Source organism: Larus michahellis, chromosome 2, assembly GCF_964199755.1.
Source record: "Larus michahellis chromosome 2, bLarMic1.1, whole genome shotgun sequence".
In the NCBI taxonomy this organism is placed as follows: Eukaryota; Metazoa; Chordata; class Aves; order Charadriiformes; family Laridae; genus Larus; species Larus michahellis.
In genome coordinates this window covers 169,909,219-169,924,163 of record NC_133897.1, presented here as the reverse complement: position 1 = coordinate 169,924,163, position 14,945 = coordinate 169,909,219, and the positions used below count along the sequence as shown (strand labels likewise).

Sequence of the window (14,945 nt, the reverse complement as noted above, 5' to 3'; positions counted from 1 at the left end):
ATTACCGGTACCAGCACCGGCAGCAGCCCTGGCACTGCCATCAGCACCAGCACCGGTACCAAGCACCAGCCCCAGCCCCGGTCGCGCTGCAGCCGCCCCCGGCCCAGGCAGGTGCCCGCAGCGCCGCAGCCCCCCGCGCGCCGCCCCCCGCCCCACGGCAGTGCCCCGCAGTGCTCCAGCCCCCCCGGAGCCCCCCGGGCTCTCCCAGAGCCCCCCCGGCCCCTCACCTCCAGCGTCTGGCGCCCCGGGTGCTCCTCCCGCAGCAGCCGCTCCCCCGAGCCCTGCAGCTCCTTGATCCTGCGCTCCCGCTGCTCCAGCTCCCGCATCAGCGCCTGCCGCCGCGCCAGGGCGTGAGACGCCGGCACCCGGCACCGCCGCACGCCCCTGTGTGCCCCGGGTGTGTGCGCGGCCGTGTGCGCGGCCACGCGTGTGACGGTGCACGTCTGTGTCTGCGCGCGGCCGTGCCAATGGCCGTGTGTCCGTGTGTCCGTGCCCGGGGGGGGATGTTGGACCCAGCACCCACCAGAGGAACCGCTGGGGTGGGAACTGGGGGGGAACGGGGGTGGGGGGGGCAGGGGGCGCTGAGGGATGGGGCTGGGGGGACTCGGGGCGGGGGGGTACGGGGGATGTGACCGTGCAGGACAGTCACACGTGGGGACAGGGGGACAGGACAGCCACAGGCAGGGACGGGGACGGTGTCACACGTGGGGACAGGATGGTGCAGGGCAGCCACATGTGGGGACAGGAGGCATGGGGATGGTGCAGGACAGCCGCAGGGAGGGACAGGGACAGGGACAGGAGGGACAGGACAGCCACACGTGGGGACAGGGATGGTGTCACAGGCAGGGACAGGAGGGACAGGACAGCCACACGCAGGGACAGGGACAGTGTCACACGCAGGGACGGGAGGGACAGGACAGCCACACGTGGGGACAGGATGGTGCAGGGCAGCCACACGTGGGGACAGGGGGGACAGGACAGTCACACGCAGGGACAGGAGGGATGGGGATGGTGCAGGACAGTCACACAGAGGGACAGGGACAGGGACAGGAGGGAAGGACAGCCACAGGTGGGGACAGGACGGTGCAGGACAGCCACACGCGGGGACAGGGATGGTGTCACAGGCAGGGACAGGAGGGATGGGGATGGTGCAGGACAGTCACACGGAGGGACAGGGACAGGGACAGGGGGGACAGGACAGTGCAGGACAGTCACAGGCAGGGACAGGGATGGTGTCACAGGCAGGGACAGGAGGGATGGGGATGGTGCAGGACAGTCACAGGCAGGGACAGGGACAGGGACAGGACGGTGCGGGACAGCCACAGGCGGGGACAGGGGGACGGGGACGGCGGCGGCGCAGGCCCCGTCTGTCCGTACCGAGTAGTTGTCCTTCTTGGCCGCCATGTTGGGGTTGCGGTGGCTCCAGTCGAAGGCCACCTCCTCCTCCTCCCTCTGGCTCAGCCACAGCAGCTCCCGCGTGGCGGCGCTGACGAAGGCCTGCAGGCTCTCCAGGTGCCGCAGCCGCCACTTGGAGGAGGTCTGGGGACAGGGCCAGGGCTGGCACCCCGCGTCTCCCGCCCCACGGCCCCCGCCCCACACGCCTCCCCGCGTCACGCACCCTCCGCCCCACACAGCCCCCCTCGTCCTGCGTCCCCTGCCCCACACGTCTCCCACCCTGCATCCTCCGCCCCACACAGCCCCCCTTGTCCTGCGTCCCCTGCCCCACACGTCTCCCACCCCGCATCCTCCGCCCCACACATCCCCCCTTGTCCTGTGTCCCCTGCCCCACACGTCTCCCACCCCGCATCCTCCGCCCCACACATCCCCCCTCGTCCTGCGTCCCCTGCCCCACACGTCTCCCACCCTGCATCCTCCGCCCCACACATCCCCCCCAACAGCCCCCTCATCCCACGCCCCACACGGCCCCCCTCGTCCTGCGTCCCCTGCCCCACACGTCTCCCACCCTGCATCCTCCGCACCACACAGCCCCCCTCGTCCTGCGTCCCCTGCCCCACACGTCTCCCACCCCGCATCCTCCGCCCCACACAGCCCCCCTTGTCCTGCGTCCCCTGCCCCACACGTCTCCCACCCCACATCCTCCGCCCCACACATCTCCCCCAACAGCCCCCTCATCCCACACCCCACACAGCCCCCCTCGTCCTGCGTCCCCTGCCCCACACGTCTCCCACCCCGCATCCTCCGCCCCACACATCTCCCCCAACAGCCCCCTCATCCCACGCCCCACACAGCCCCCCTCGTCCTGCGTCCCCTGCCCCACACGTCTCCCACCCTGCATCCTCCGCCCCACACAGCCCCCCTCGTCCTGCGTCCCCTGCCCCACACGTCTCCCACCCCACATCCTCCGCCCCACACATCTCCCCCAACAGCCCCCTCATCCCACACCCCACACGGCCCCCCTCGTCCTGCGTCCCCTGCCCCACACGTCTCCCACCCCACATCCTCCTCCCCACACATCTCCCCCCCAAAATCCTTCTCCTCACACATCCCCCCATGTCCTGCACCATCCTCCCCCGACATCTCCCCCAACATCCTCCACCCCACACATCTCCCCCCACATCCCCCTCCCCACACATCTCCCCACATCCCGCAGCTCCTCCCCACGCACCCCCCACCCCCTGCGCCCCCTCACCAGCAGCTTGCCGTACTGCAGGTCCAGCTTGCCCAGGCACTCCCGGTAGGCGCCGCGGGGGCCGGGGGCGAGCTGTGCCTGGGTAGGGGGGACACACGCCGTGAGCGCGGGGACCCCTGTCCCACTCCGGGGGGTGACCCCGAGGCCGGGTCCCCAGGGGCTGGGGGGACGGACCCCCCCCTGGCGGGGGGGACACCTCACCTCGTCGGCGCGCGCCCGCTCGATCTTGGCGCGGAACTCCTCGATGGAGTGGTGGAGGCCGCGGTGGCCGCCCAGCTGGGCCTCCACGGTGGGCAGGTCCATGCCCCACTCGGCCGCCGCCAGCCGCCGCTGGTTCTCCTCCACCCAGGCCAGCAGGTCCTGCAGGTACCGCAGCGGCGCCTCCTCCGCCTCCGCGCGCGGACGCTGCTGCTGCTGCCCCCCGACCGCCGCCGCCGCCGGCACTGTCGTCACCGTCACCCCCGACTTCAGGCGCAGGTTGTACTCGGTGCGGATGGCCACCAGCCGCTCGTGCAGGCGGTACACCCTGCGGGCAGCCGCCTGTCAGCGTGGGGGGCAGGGGGGACGCGGGGGGCACGGGGGACATGGGGGGCACGGGGGACGCGGGAGACAAGGGGGACGTGGGGGGCAAAGGGGACATGGAGGGCACGGGGGACATGGGGGACGTGGAGGACGTGGGGGACAAGGAGGATGTGGGGGACGTGGGGGGCACGCGGGACATGGGGGATGTGGGGGGCACGGGGGATGTGGGGGACGTGGAGGATGTGGGGGACGTGGGGAGCACGGGGGACGTGGGGGACGTGGAAGATGTGGGGGACAAGGGGAATGTGGGGGACGTGGGGGGCACAGGGGACGTGGGGGACGTGGAGGATGTGGGGGATGTGAGGGGCACAGGAGACAGGGGGGGCACGGGGGATGTGGAGGCCAAGGGGGACGTGGGGGGCAAAGGGGACATGGAGGGCAATGGGGACATGGAGGACATGGGGAGCATGGGGGCAAATGGGATGTGGAGGGCAGGGGGGACATGGGGGGCACAGGGGACATGGAGGGCACGGGGGACACAGTGGGCACGGGGGACACGGGGGGCAGAGGGGACGTGGGGGGCAAGGGGGATGTGAAGGGCACGGGGAGCATAGGGGACATGGAAGACACGGGTGACACAGGGGACACGGGGGGCTGCAGGTTGTGGGCTGCTCCTGCAACCAGGCGAGCGCCGGGGCGCCCTGCACGGGGCCCGCCGTGTGGGGCACAGCATGGGTGACAGCGCGCGGGTGACACGGTACCGTCGGTACATCTGCTCCCCCTGCGGGTGCCGCCCGTCCTTCAGGGCCTGGACGTCGTTGAAGAGCAGCCGGATCATGGCGTCCGCCTTGTCCAGGTCCCGCTCCACCTCGGCCGCCTTCTGCGGCGGCTTCCCCGCGTTCAGCAGCCGCACGTCCTGGGGACGGGGCAGGGACGCGGTGAGGGACACGGCACGGGTGGCCCCCGCCGCCCCCCCTCCCCGCCGCCGCCGCGGCCGGAGCGGGCGCTCACCGACTGGAGCAGGGCGTCAGCCTGGTTGAGCTGCTCCTCGCAGAGCCCCGACTCCATCTGCAGCTTGGTGACCACGCGCTGCAGCCGCTCCAGCCTGCGGGGGACGCGGAGGCCACGGCGTCGGCAGGCGGCACCGGCACCGCAGCGCTGACAGCCCCGGGGCACCCGCCCGGCCACGGGATGGAGCCCGTCACGGCCTGGCACCGACCCTGACCCATGGGGCAGAGATCCCAAACAATCCCACCCCATCCCACCCCATCCCCTCCCATTCCCATCCCATCCCCATCCCCATCCCCATCCCATCCCATCCCATCCCCATCCCCATCCTGTTCCCATCCCACCCCATCCCCATCCCACCCCATCCCCTCCCATTCCCATCCCATCCCCATCCCCATCCCCATCCCATCCCCTCCCCATCCCATCCCATTCCGTCCCCTCCCATTCCCATCCCATCCCGTCCCCATCCCCATCCCCATCCCCATCCTGTTCCCATCCCATCCCATCCCCTTCTGCATCCCCATCCCATCTCCACCCCATCCCCATCTCCACCCCCATCCCATCCCATCCCATCCCATCCCATTCCCAGCGGCACAGCAGCCCACAGCCCGCGGCAGAGCCCCGAGCGCCCCGTGCCGAGCCGAGCCGTGCCGTGCCGTGCCGCGCTGCGCTGGCTTCCCGGCGTCAGGCAGTGACTCATGCTGCCTGCGGTTCCCCCGCCGCGGGACGGGGGGGAGCCGGGACGCCCCACCCCGGCCCATCCCGGCGGTTTTGGCAGCGCGGTGGCAGCGGGTGCCAGAGCCCCCCCCGGCACTCGCCTCTCGAACTCGGCGCGCAGCAGCTTCTCCCGCTCCAGCACCGCCACGTGCAGCTTCCCCCATTCCTTCTCCACGTCCAGCGGGTGGTACCCGGGGGGCACCTTCAGCTGCCCGGCCTGCACCGCGCCCTGCGCCCCCCCCGCGCCGTCAGAGCCCGGCACCGGCACCCCCGGCGTGGGGGGGGGGAGACGACGGCCCCGGCGACAGGGCCAGGGCGGGAGAGACGGGGCGGCCTCCCCCCACAGGGACAGCGTGGGGCTGCCCCGGGACCCCCCAGTCACCCAGGACCCCCAGTGCCCCGGGACCCCCCCCAGCACCCCCCAGCGCCCCAGGACCCCCCCAGCTCCTCGAGACCCCCCATTGCCCCGGGAGCCCCCGCCCTGCAGGACCCCCAGGACCCCCCCAGTCACCCAGGACCCCCCCAGTGCCCCAGGGTCCCAGACCCCTGGAACCCCCCCCAGCCCCTCGGAACCCCCAGCCCCTCAGGACCCCCAGTGCCCCGGGACCCCCAGGACCCCCACCCTTTGGACACCCCACCTCCTTGGGACCCCCCAGTGGCCCCAGGACCCTCAAACACTCGGACCCCCCCAGCCCCCCAGGACCCCCAGACCTTTGGGACCCACGGGATCCCAGGACCCCCCACCCTTTGGGCACCCCAGACCCTCAGGACCCACCAGTCCCCCGGCCCCTCGGGACCCCCTGGCGTCCCGGGACCCCCCCCCAGTCCCTCGGGACCCCCAGCCATTTGGGACCCCCCCGGGGCCCCCCGTCGGGGGGTGCCGCTGACCTCCAGGGCCTGGAAGATGGCCTTGGAGCGGTTCTTGTCGGCCTCCTTGGCCGGCAGCTCCGTCTCCTTGAACTTGAGGAACTGGCGCCAGAGGATCTGCCGGGCAGGGGGGGGTTAAGCCGGGCGGCGCGGACCCCCCCTACCCCCCCGCCACGGCCCCGCCAGCCCCCCCTTGGGGAATAACCCCCCCCCCCGCATTTTCCATGCGTGAGAAGCCGCGGGAAGGAAGGGGCCGGGCGGGAGCTGGGGTTTGCCACCGGTGACTCACGGCGAGCCCGGAATGGCTGAGTCACAGGGGCCCCCCCCTGCCCGGGCACCCCGGCTCCACCGCGGCACCAGCACCGGCACTGGCACCGAGCCCCCCCCGGCTCTCCCACGGCACCGCCACCGGCACCGAGCCCCCCCAGCTCTACCATGGCATGGCCCCCCCGGCACTGGCACCAGCACTGACACCCCCAGGCTCTGCCACAACGCAGCCCCCCGGCACCGGCACCATCACCGGCACCGAGCCCCCCCGACTCTGCTGCGGCACAGCCCCCCGGCACCAGCACTGGCACCAGTGCCGGCACCAAGCTCCCCCAGGCTCTGCCGTGGCACGGCCCTCCAGCACCGGCACCGGCACCGAGCCCCCCCGGGTCTGCCATGGCACAGCCCCCCGGCACCAGCACCGGCACGGAGCCCCCCCGGTTCTCCCAGGGGACAGCCCCCCGGCACCGGCACCAGCACCGGTGACGGCACCAAGCTCCCCTGGCTCTACTGTGCATGGCCCCCGGCACCAGCACCGAGCCCCCCTGGCTCTGCCGCGGCACCAGCACCGAGCCCCCCGGCTCTGCTGTGTCATGGCCCCCCGGCACCAGCACCCAGCCCCCTGCCCCACGGCCGGGCTGTGGGGACGCAGCCGGTACTGTCCCCGCGGCAGTGCCACGGCCAGTGCCGGCTGTCCCCATTCCCCGCCGAGCCCTGCACCTGGTGCGAGCCGGCACTGGCACCGTGAGGATTTGCCGCGGCACGAGCCGGCCCACGGCCGGGCCAGTGGCCAACTGGGCCACCGCCAGGCGCCTCCCCGGGCCCCGGTGCATCCCCGTGTCCCCGTCCCCGTCCCCGTCCCCGCGCGTCACCTCGATCTCCTCGTAGCTGGCGGGGAAGCGCCGCTCCTCGAAGAGCAGCGTGTGCTGGCGCAGCCACTGCAGCAGCAGCGTCACCACCTCGTAGTACTCCTGCCAGCGCAGCTGCAGCTCCTGGGGGGACGGGGACAGCGCGTGACACGGCGCCAGGGGCGGGGGGACGCGCGCACCAACGCCGCCGGCACCCCCCGGCCCCCCCAGACTCACGTTGGCCTTGACGCCGTCCTGCACCTCGGGGACGCGGGGCATGGCGTCGTAGAGCGAGGAGACGTAGGTGATGATGGATTTCTCGTCCGGCTGCGGCACGTCCACGTCTGCGCACGGGGGCGGGAGGGCGGTCAGGGGGACGCGGGGGGACGCGGGGGTCCCGGACACCCCCCCCCACCCCCCGGTGCCATCCCCCAAACCCCACCTTCGGGGTCCAGCAGCCGCGTCACCCCCAGGTCCCGCTCGGCCACGGTGAAGGCCTGGTCCAGGTTCTCCAGGTTGCTCTGGCGATAGACGCGGTTCATGTCGATCAGCGCCGGCCTGCGGGCAGCGGGGACGTCAGGGGACAGCGGGGACGTCAGGGGACAGCGGGGACGTCAGGGGACAACAGGGGTGGGTGAGGGGACAACGGGGACAGCAGAGACAGGGGTGACAGCAGCACCCACCGCCCACCCGGCACCGACACCCTGGAGAGACTCCGGAGACAGTGGGACCCCCGGCACCTCTGTCACCCCCCGGCGCGGGGACCCACCGAGCCCCGCGGGCACCGGGAGCCGGGGACACGCCGGTGGCCCTGAGCATGGAGCAGGCGGCGTCCCCGTGTCCCCACGGCTCAGGCACTGTCCCCATGTCCCCATGCAGACCCCCGGAGCAGGCGGTGTCCCCACGGCTCTGGCAGTGTCCCCGTGTCCCCGGCAGCAGCCCCAGCCCCCCCCAGCCCGGGGGCTCCCTACAGTTCCCGGAGCCGGAGGCTGCGCCCGACGGAGAAGATGGAGCCGCTGACGCCGGCGGCAAAGTCCTGACGCTCGGCAAAGTCCTGGCAGACCATCACCACCTCCGGCCCCGGCAGCGCGGAGCTCCCTGTGCCGCGACGCCGCGGCGGCTTCCCGGCACGGTGCTGCCCGCTGCGCTGCATGGCGGCACCCGGCTGGGCGCGGGGCGGTGGGCGCGCTGCTGCTGCGCGGGTGTCGGGTGCCGAGTGCGGCGCGGCATGGCACGGCTGCCGCTCCCCACCCTGCGCGGGTGTGCCGCGCCGGCACGTACTCCCGCTGCCCCCAGGGGAGGGATCCTGCCCGCCCGCGCCCCGGCACGCCGCGGCGGGCACGGCGCCCACTGCCCCGGGGCTGGGGGGCTCGGCAAAGCGGGGAGCGTGGGACGGCGGCTCCCGGCGCTGCCGGCACGGGCCGACGGGCCGACACTTGTCAGGGAGCACGCGCCAACGTCACCCTGGAGCGGGATCGGTGCAGCCGGCCGCGCCGGCGGCTGGTGCCGGCGATGCCAAACCCTGCCGGCGCCGCCGTGGGGGCCTGGGGCAGGACAGGGTTGTGCCGCGGGAGGCTCGGCGGCGCGGTGAGGGGCTGGGGGCGGCGGGAGAGGGGAGCCCGGGGGCGGCGGTGCCGGCGGCGGCAGAGCGGGGTCCCTCCACCTACTTGTGGCGGTGGATGATGGCGTTGAAGAGGCGCCCGTCCCGCCAGCTGGTGGTGAAGTTGTCGCAGCGCAGGCCCTGGTAGTCCTCCACCATGCGCTGCGACCACAGCAGCAGCTTCTCCTTGGCCGTCATGTCCTCCGACTGCCCCGTCACCTGGATGTCCGAGATCTGCCGGCACAGGCACGGCGCGCGTTACGCCGAAACCTCCGCCGCCTGCACCGCAGCCGCTGCCCCCGACGCCCCGGCCCCACGCGGGGACCGAATCGGTGGCACCGGCGCCGCGGACCCCCCCCCCCCACCTCCCACCACCACCGGCACCACCACGTTCCCCCCGAGGCGGCGACACGGCACGTGCCGGCGCCGGTGCCGGGTGCGGCGTCTCCGGGCTCACCTGGAAGTGGAGGATGATGGTCCAGATGAGCCCCAGCGTCAGCTTGGGGTTGCCGTCGGCGATGTCATCGTTGCGGATGTTCACCAGCTTCACCTGCGAGGCCGGAGGGGACGGGGAGGGGGGGGTCAGGGACTGCGGGGGGGGGGGGGGGGCACGTGCCCCAGGGGGTCCCCGGGGCCCCCCACCCCCGTTACCTGGCGATGCTTCAGGTAGTTGAGGGCGATCTGGACGTTCTGCAGCTTGTGGAAGCGCATCCTGCCCTTCTCCCGGGGCTGCGGGGAGAGGGGGGGCCATCAGCCGCGACCGTCACCCCCCGGCACGCCGGGCATGGCACGGCCCCCCCCGCCCATCCCCCCGGGATGCTCGTCACCGCGTCCCCCGCCCCGGCCGCTCCCGGCACCACGCATGCCGATGCCACACGCCCGACGCACTTTGTCCCCACCGGGGAGGGGATGCTCCCTGCTGCCCCCCCCCGCCACGCCGGGGCTGCCGACGGGAAGCCAAGCGCCAGGCACGGTGCCGGAGCGGAGCCGGCTGCTCCCCACGGCACCCATGTCCCCCCCCCCAGTCACCCCACTGCGCACCGAGAGCCGGCAGCTGCCTGCGCGGGCAGCTGGCACCGCATCGCCGTGGGGAGACGGGGACGGCACCGCAGCCGGGGACCCCCACCCCACGCGTGGGCATCGTGGATGCTGTGCCGGTGCCGGCCCCGGTGCCGTGCCACCCATGTCCCTTGTCACCGCGTCCCAGCCCGGGCAGCGCGACCCCGCCGGGAAATGCTCTGCCGCAGCGCGGGGCTGGGGGCAAGATGCGCTGCCCGAACAAACAACGGCGAGCGCCGGATCCTGCACCGGTGCCTTGGCCACGTGGCAGCGTCGGCACCACGGTGTGGGCACAGCCGGCCCCATGGCACAGGCACAGCCCCACGGCACGGGCACAGCCGGCCCCGCTCTGCCCCTGCCCATTGCCCCCGGCCGCGCCGCTGGCCCTGCCCTCGCCGGTTCCTGCAGCCAGTGCTGACACAGCAGGGCCGTGCCGCAGCCGGCTCCCGGCACATTCCGGTGTCACCCCGCGGCAGGGACCAGGCGTCACCACGCTGGAGACCCCCGGCAGGACCCTCCCCCCCGCTGCGGGTCCCCTGGGCAGCTGCTGCCTGGACAGACCCCCCCCGCACCCACCAGCCCCACGGCGATGCCGATGCCCCGCCGGCAGCGGTCGTGCCCCCCAAGTGCCGCTTGGCACCGGACCAGTGTCTCTTCTGCCGGAGGGAAACCGGGCGGGGTCGGTGGCCACGGGGCCACCCCCGGACCGAGCAGCTTGTCCTGCCGCGGTGCCAGTAGCCGGGGAGTCCCAGCCCCTCGGTGCGGCTCGTGGTGATGCCGTGCTCCCCGTCTGGGCACCGCTGGGCCCAGGGAAACCCACAGCGCAGGGGGCGCCGCTGCCACCACCGCGCCCCGGCACGGCCCGCGGTGCCGCCGCTCCTCCTCGGCGTCGCCGTCGCCTCCCGCGTGCCATGCGGCGCCATGCGGCGAGCAACGGGCAGAACCACTCACTCACCAACCGCAAGTGCCGGACGACGTCGCGCTCCCGCGGCTGAGCCGGGGGGGGAGGAAGGAGGCGGCGGGGGACGGTCGGGGCAGAGCCGCCGGCGGAGCCCAGCGCGGAGAAGCAGAGAGTTCACCAAAGCAAAGAGACGTCCGGGCGTTAGAGGCCGCGGTGGCGCCGGGCGCGGGGATGCGGGATGGAGGATGGGGGGCCGCGGCACGGCGCCGGGGGGGGGACAGAGGGGACGGAGAGGAGGGACAGACGGCCAAGCATGAGAGGGGTGGGAGAGGCGGCAAGCGGAGGGGGGGACGCCGGCAGCCCGGAGGTGGTGGCGGCGGCGGCGGCGGCGCGGCACTTACCAGGGTGTCCCCCGAGAGCACCTCCAGCAGCGAGATGAGGTTGTGCCCGTCCCGCAGGTCCTCGTACAGGTCGTTGACATGACGCTGCGCCTGCGGGGACGGCGACGGCGTTACCGGGGGGGGGTCACCGAGCCCCGCAGACCACCCCCCCCGCCCCGTCCCGCCCCGCGGGGTGGCCCGTGACCACCCGTCGCCCCGGTGACCCCCCACCCCACGCAGCGGGTGCTCACACACGTCCCCAGGCGCAGCCCGGTGTCCCCAACCCCACGTGTCCCCCCCCCTCCACGCACCGGCACACGCCGGCGGCTCCCGCCCCCAGCCCCGGGATGCCAGAGCCGGCACCGCTCCGCCACACGCGGGGACACGCTGCCGCCGCGGGGGGTCGGACCCCGTGCCCAGCACGCCGGTAGCCGTGGGGGGGGCCAAACCCTGTGCCCACTGTGCTGGCAGCCACCAGGGCTGGACCCGGTGGCCACCATGCCAGTAGCCATGGGGGAGTCGGAGCCGGTGCCCGCGGTGCAGCAGCCGCGGTGCGTCCCCGGTGCGGGGTTGGGGGGGGGGAAGGAGCGAGAAGAGAAAGCTGGGGGGGGGGGGGGGGGGCAGCGGCAGCCGGGGGGGGGGCACCTACCTCTGCTCGCCAGTGCTGCGGGGGGGCGAGAGAAGAGAGAGGTCAGGAGAGGCAGCGAGAGGAGACAGACCGCGGCGGGCACCGGCACCCGGCACCCAGCACCGGCACCCAGCACCGGCACCAGCATCAGCACCCAGCACCGGCACCACCACCAGCATCAGCATTAGCTCCGGCACCAGCACCCAGCACCGCCACCAGCATCAGCATTGGCACCGGCACCGGCACCCAGCACCGGCGCCTGGCACTGGCGCCCGGCACCGGCCCCGCAGCAGGGCTCAGCCAGGCGGCACCAGGATGGGGACGGGGGAGCAGGGGGGGGCAGGAGGGGGGGCACAGGCAGCCACAGCCCCCCCCGGCTGCGGGCGCCCCAAGGGAGGCGGCGGCGGTGCGGGGGCGGTCGGGCAGGGTGCCCATGGGCGCTGCCGGGCTCGGCGCCGTCAAAACACCCAAAGGTCCCTTTGTGCCGGAGCCAGGGCACCGTCCCCGTCCCGGCGTGCGTGGGGAGGGGGGGGGGGGCTCCGGCAGCTCCCCACGCCGGGACGCGGGGCCGGGGCTCGGCGTGCGCCGGCGCGTGCCGTACCTTGATGAGGTGCTTGTTGACCCATTTGGTGAAGGTTTTCTTCTGGACCCGGTCTCGCTCATCTGCAAGAGAGGGGGGGCGGGGGGTGAGGGGGGGTCCCGGCACGGCCGGCGGAGGAAGCCGTGAGCCAACGCCAACCGCGGCGCTGCGTCACGGGGCGGTGAGGGGAAGGAAACACGCGGCAGGGCCGTGCCGCCGTGCCACCGCAGCCAGCAGCGCCGGGGGGGGACACAGCCCTTGGGGACACCCCCCCCCTAAGATGGCTGCCAGGGCCCACGGCACCCACGGGGCCAGGACGAGCCCAGGGCGTCGCGGTGGCCCCGGGTGGGACGTGGCTGGGATGGGGACGAGCCACCCCGGCACGGCATGGCGCGACATGGCCACGACGGGGACGAGCCACTCTGGCATGGCCACCGGCACGGCGCGGTGGCCCTGAGTGGGACATGGCCACGATGGGGACAAGCCACCCCGGCACGGCGTGGTGGCCCCAGCTGGGACACGTTGGGGTGGGGACAAGCCCGGGGGGTGTCACTGTCCTCGGCACAGCCCTGGCATGGCGCGGTGGCCCCAGGTGGGACATGTTGGGATGGGGACGAGCCACCCTGGGACGGCGCGGTGGCCCCAGGTGGGACACGTTGGGATGGGGACGAGCCACCCCGGCACGGCGCGGTGGCCCCAGGTGGGACACGTTGGGATGGGGACGAGCCACCCTGGGACGGCGCGGTGGCCCCAGGTGGGACACGTTGGGATGGGGACGAGCCACCCCGGCACGGCACGGTGGCCCCAGGTGGGACACGTTGGGATGGGGACGAGCCACCCCGGCACGGCGCGGTGGCCCCAGGTGGGACACGTTGGGATGGGGACGAGCCACCCCGGCACGGCGCGGTGGCCACAGGTGGGACACGTTGGGATGGGGACGAGCCACCCTGGCACGGCGCGGTGGCCCCAAGAGGGACACGTTGGGATGGGGACGAGCCACCCCGGCACGGCGCGGTGGCTCCAGGTGGGACACGTTGGGATGGGGACGAGCCACCCCGGCACGGCGCGGTGGCCCCGAGCGGGACGCGCCCGGGCAGGGGACGAGCCCAGGGGTGTCTGTCCCCAGGGTGTCCCCGGGGCAGGGCGGTGACTCACGGCCGCTCCCTGCCCTCTCCCCCGGCTGACGCAGCACCCGCCGGGCGCCGCCGAGCCCCCGCCCCGTGGGGGGCAGCTCCCCCCATCCCCCCGGCCCCGAGCGCGGTGACGGCAGCGGGGACACCGTGGGGCGCGCGAGGCGACGCCACCGGCCCCCCATTCCACGGCGTTCCCCCCCCACACCCCGCCCCGTCCCCCTGCCCACGCCGCGGTGATCCGGCGAGGCCCAGCTGGCGCGTGCCGCGTCTCGCCCCACCGCGGCGTGCCGGGATCTGCCCGCGGCTGGCGGCCGTCCCGCACCCACTCCGGCACCCGCAGGCAACGCCGGGCACCCACGGGAGACACTGGGCACCCGCGGGGACACCGGGACCCACTGGGGACACCGGGCAGCCGTGGGCGATGCCGGGCACCCGGGGGGGGGCTCGGTCGGCGGCGGTGCCGCGGCGGCGCGGGAGGAAGGAGGGGAGTGTGGGGCGCGGGGACGTGCACAGGGAGGGGGGGTCGCGCCCCACAGGACCCCGAAAGGCCCCGACAGCCAGGTGAGGTGGGCGGTGGCCGGCGGTGGCCACGGAGCGCGGGGCGGTGGCCGCGGTGGCGGTGGCCGGGCGTGGGAGGAAGTGACCACGCCCGCCGCGGGGCGATGGCGGCGCCCGGCGTGGACGGGGACCCCGCGCCCCCAGTGCCCCCACACGGGGGGATGCCGGCCACGGCGGCCAGCTCCGGCCCCACGGCGCCGCCCCATAGCCCACGCGGGGGACCAGCAACCCCAGCCTGGGGGTCTGCCCCATAACCTGCCCCAGGGACACCGCCCCATTCTGGGGGTCTGCCCCACAGCCTGCCCAGGGACAACACCCACATTCCAGGGGTCTGCCCCATAGCCTGCCTGCCCCCAGCCTGGGGGTCTGCCCCACAGCCTGCCCCAGGGACACCGCCCCAGCCTGGGGGTCTGCCCCATAACCTGCCCGGGGGGGACACCGCCCCAGCCTGGGGGTCTGCCCCACAGCCTGCCCAGGAACAACACCCACATTCCAGGGGTCTGCCCCATAGCCTGCCTGCCCCCAGCCTGGGGGTCTGCCCCACAGCCTGCCCCAGGGACACCGCCCCAGCCTGGGGGTCTGCCCCACAGCCTGCCCGGGGGGGGACACCGCCGCAGCCTGGGGGTCCGCCCTGCTGTGGGGCGCAGGGCTCAGCCCCCTCCACGCCGTGGGGGCGGTCCCAGGGACCGCAGCCCCCGCGCCCCACCCCGTCCCCCTGCCCCACACCGTCCCCGCCATGGGGGGGCCCATACCTTTCTTGCCCTCGGAGGCCCGCAGCACGGCCAGGTAGAGGTTGTCCTCCGAGCCCGTCCTCTGCCCCACAGACACCCCGTCCTCCATCCTCTGCCCCACGGCCACCCCGTCCTCCGTCCTCTGCCCCACGGACACCCCGTCCTCCGTCCTCTGCCCCACGGACACCCCGTCCTGCCCCCGCTGCCGCTGCCGGGACATGGTGGTGGCCGCCGCTGCCCGCGCTGAGCCCCGACGCAACTCGCCGCACTCGGGCTCTGCGCCCCGAGGTGTGGGGCGGCCCCAGGGAGGAGACTGGGGTTCCCCCCCCCCCCCCGGCCCGTCCCTCGCCCCACCCCGGGCACGATCCTGCCCACAGGAAACCTCGAGCCCTCGCTGCCGTTAACCCCCTCCTCCCCGGCCCCACGGCCGCCATGTGGGGCGGGGACCCACGGGCTCCGGGACCCACACGGCAGGACTCGGGACCCCCAGGTCGGC

At 74.5% G+C, this 14,945-nt stretch overlaps 1 protein-coding gene across 1 annotated transcript in view; it reads right to left on the bottom strand.

Annotated features, from left to right (window-relative positions):
- The window catches only part of PLEC (plectin), a 72,225-nt gene extending 57,541 nt beyond the window's left edge, over positions 1-14,684 (bottom strand). The window contains exons 1-17 of the mRNA XM_074573571.1: positions 14,471-14,684; positions 12,049-12,110; positions 10,841-10,930; positions 9,131-9,208; positions 8,937-9,029; positions 8,547-8,713; positions 7,322-7,437; positions 7,117-7,223; positions 6,904-7,023; positions 5,786-5,881; positions 4,999-5,126; positions 4,184-4,277; positions 3,934-4,088; positions 2,852-3,176; positions 2,651-2,728; positions 1,378-1,539; positions 228-332 (exon numbers count right to left, since the gene is read on the bottom strand). Coding sequence (XP_074429672.1) covers positions 228-332; positions 1,378-1,539; positions 2,651-2,728; positions 2,852-3,176; positions 3,934-4,088; positions 4,184-4,277; positions 4,999-5,126; positions 5,786-5,881; positions 6,904-7,023; positions 7,117-7,223; positions 7,322-7,437; positions 8,547-8,713; positions 8,937-9,029; positions 9,131-9,208; positions 10,841-10,930; positions 12,049-12,110; positions 14,471-14,669 — 2,175 coding nt within the window. The 5' untranslated portion in view covers positions 14,670-14,684. The remainder of the gene's footprint in view (positions 1-227; positions 333-1,377; positions 1,540-2,650; positions 2,729-2,851; positions 3,177-3,933; positions 4,089-4,183; positions 4,278-4,998; positions 5,127-5,785; positions 5,882-6,903; positions 7,024-7,116; positions 7,224-7,321; positions 7,438-8,546; positions 8,714-8,936; positions 9,030-9,130; positions 9,209-10,840; positions 10,931-12,048; positions 12,111-14,470) is intronic.
- Positions 14,685-14,945: the final 261 nt, after the last annotated feature.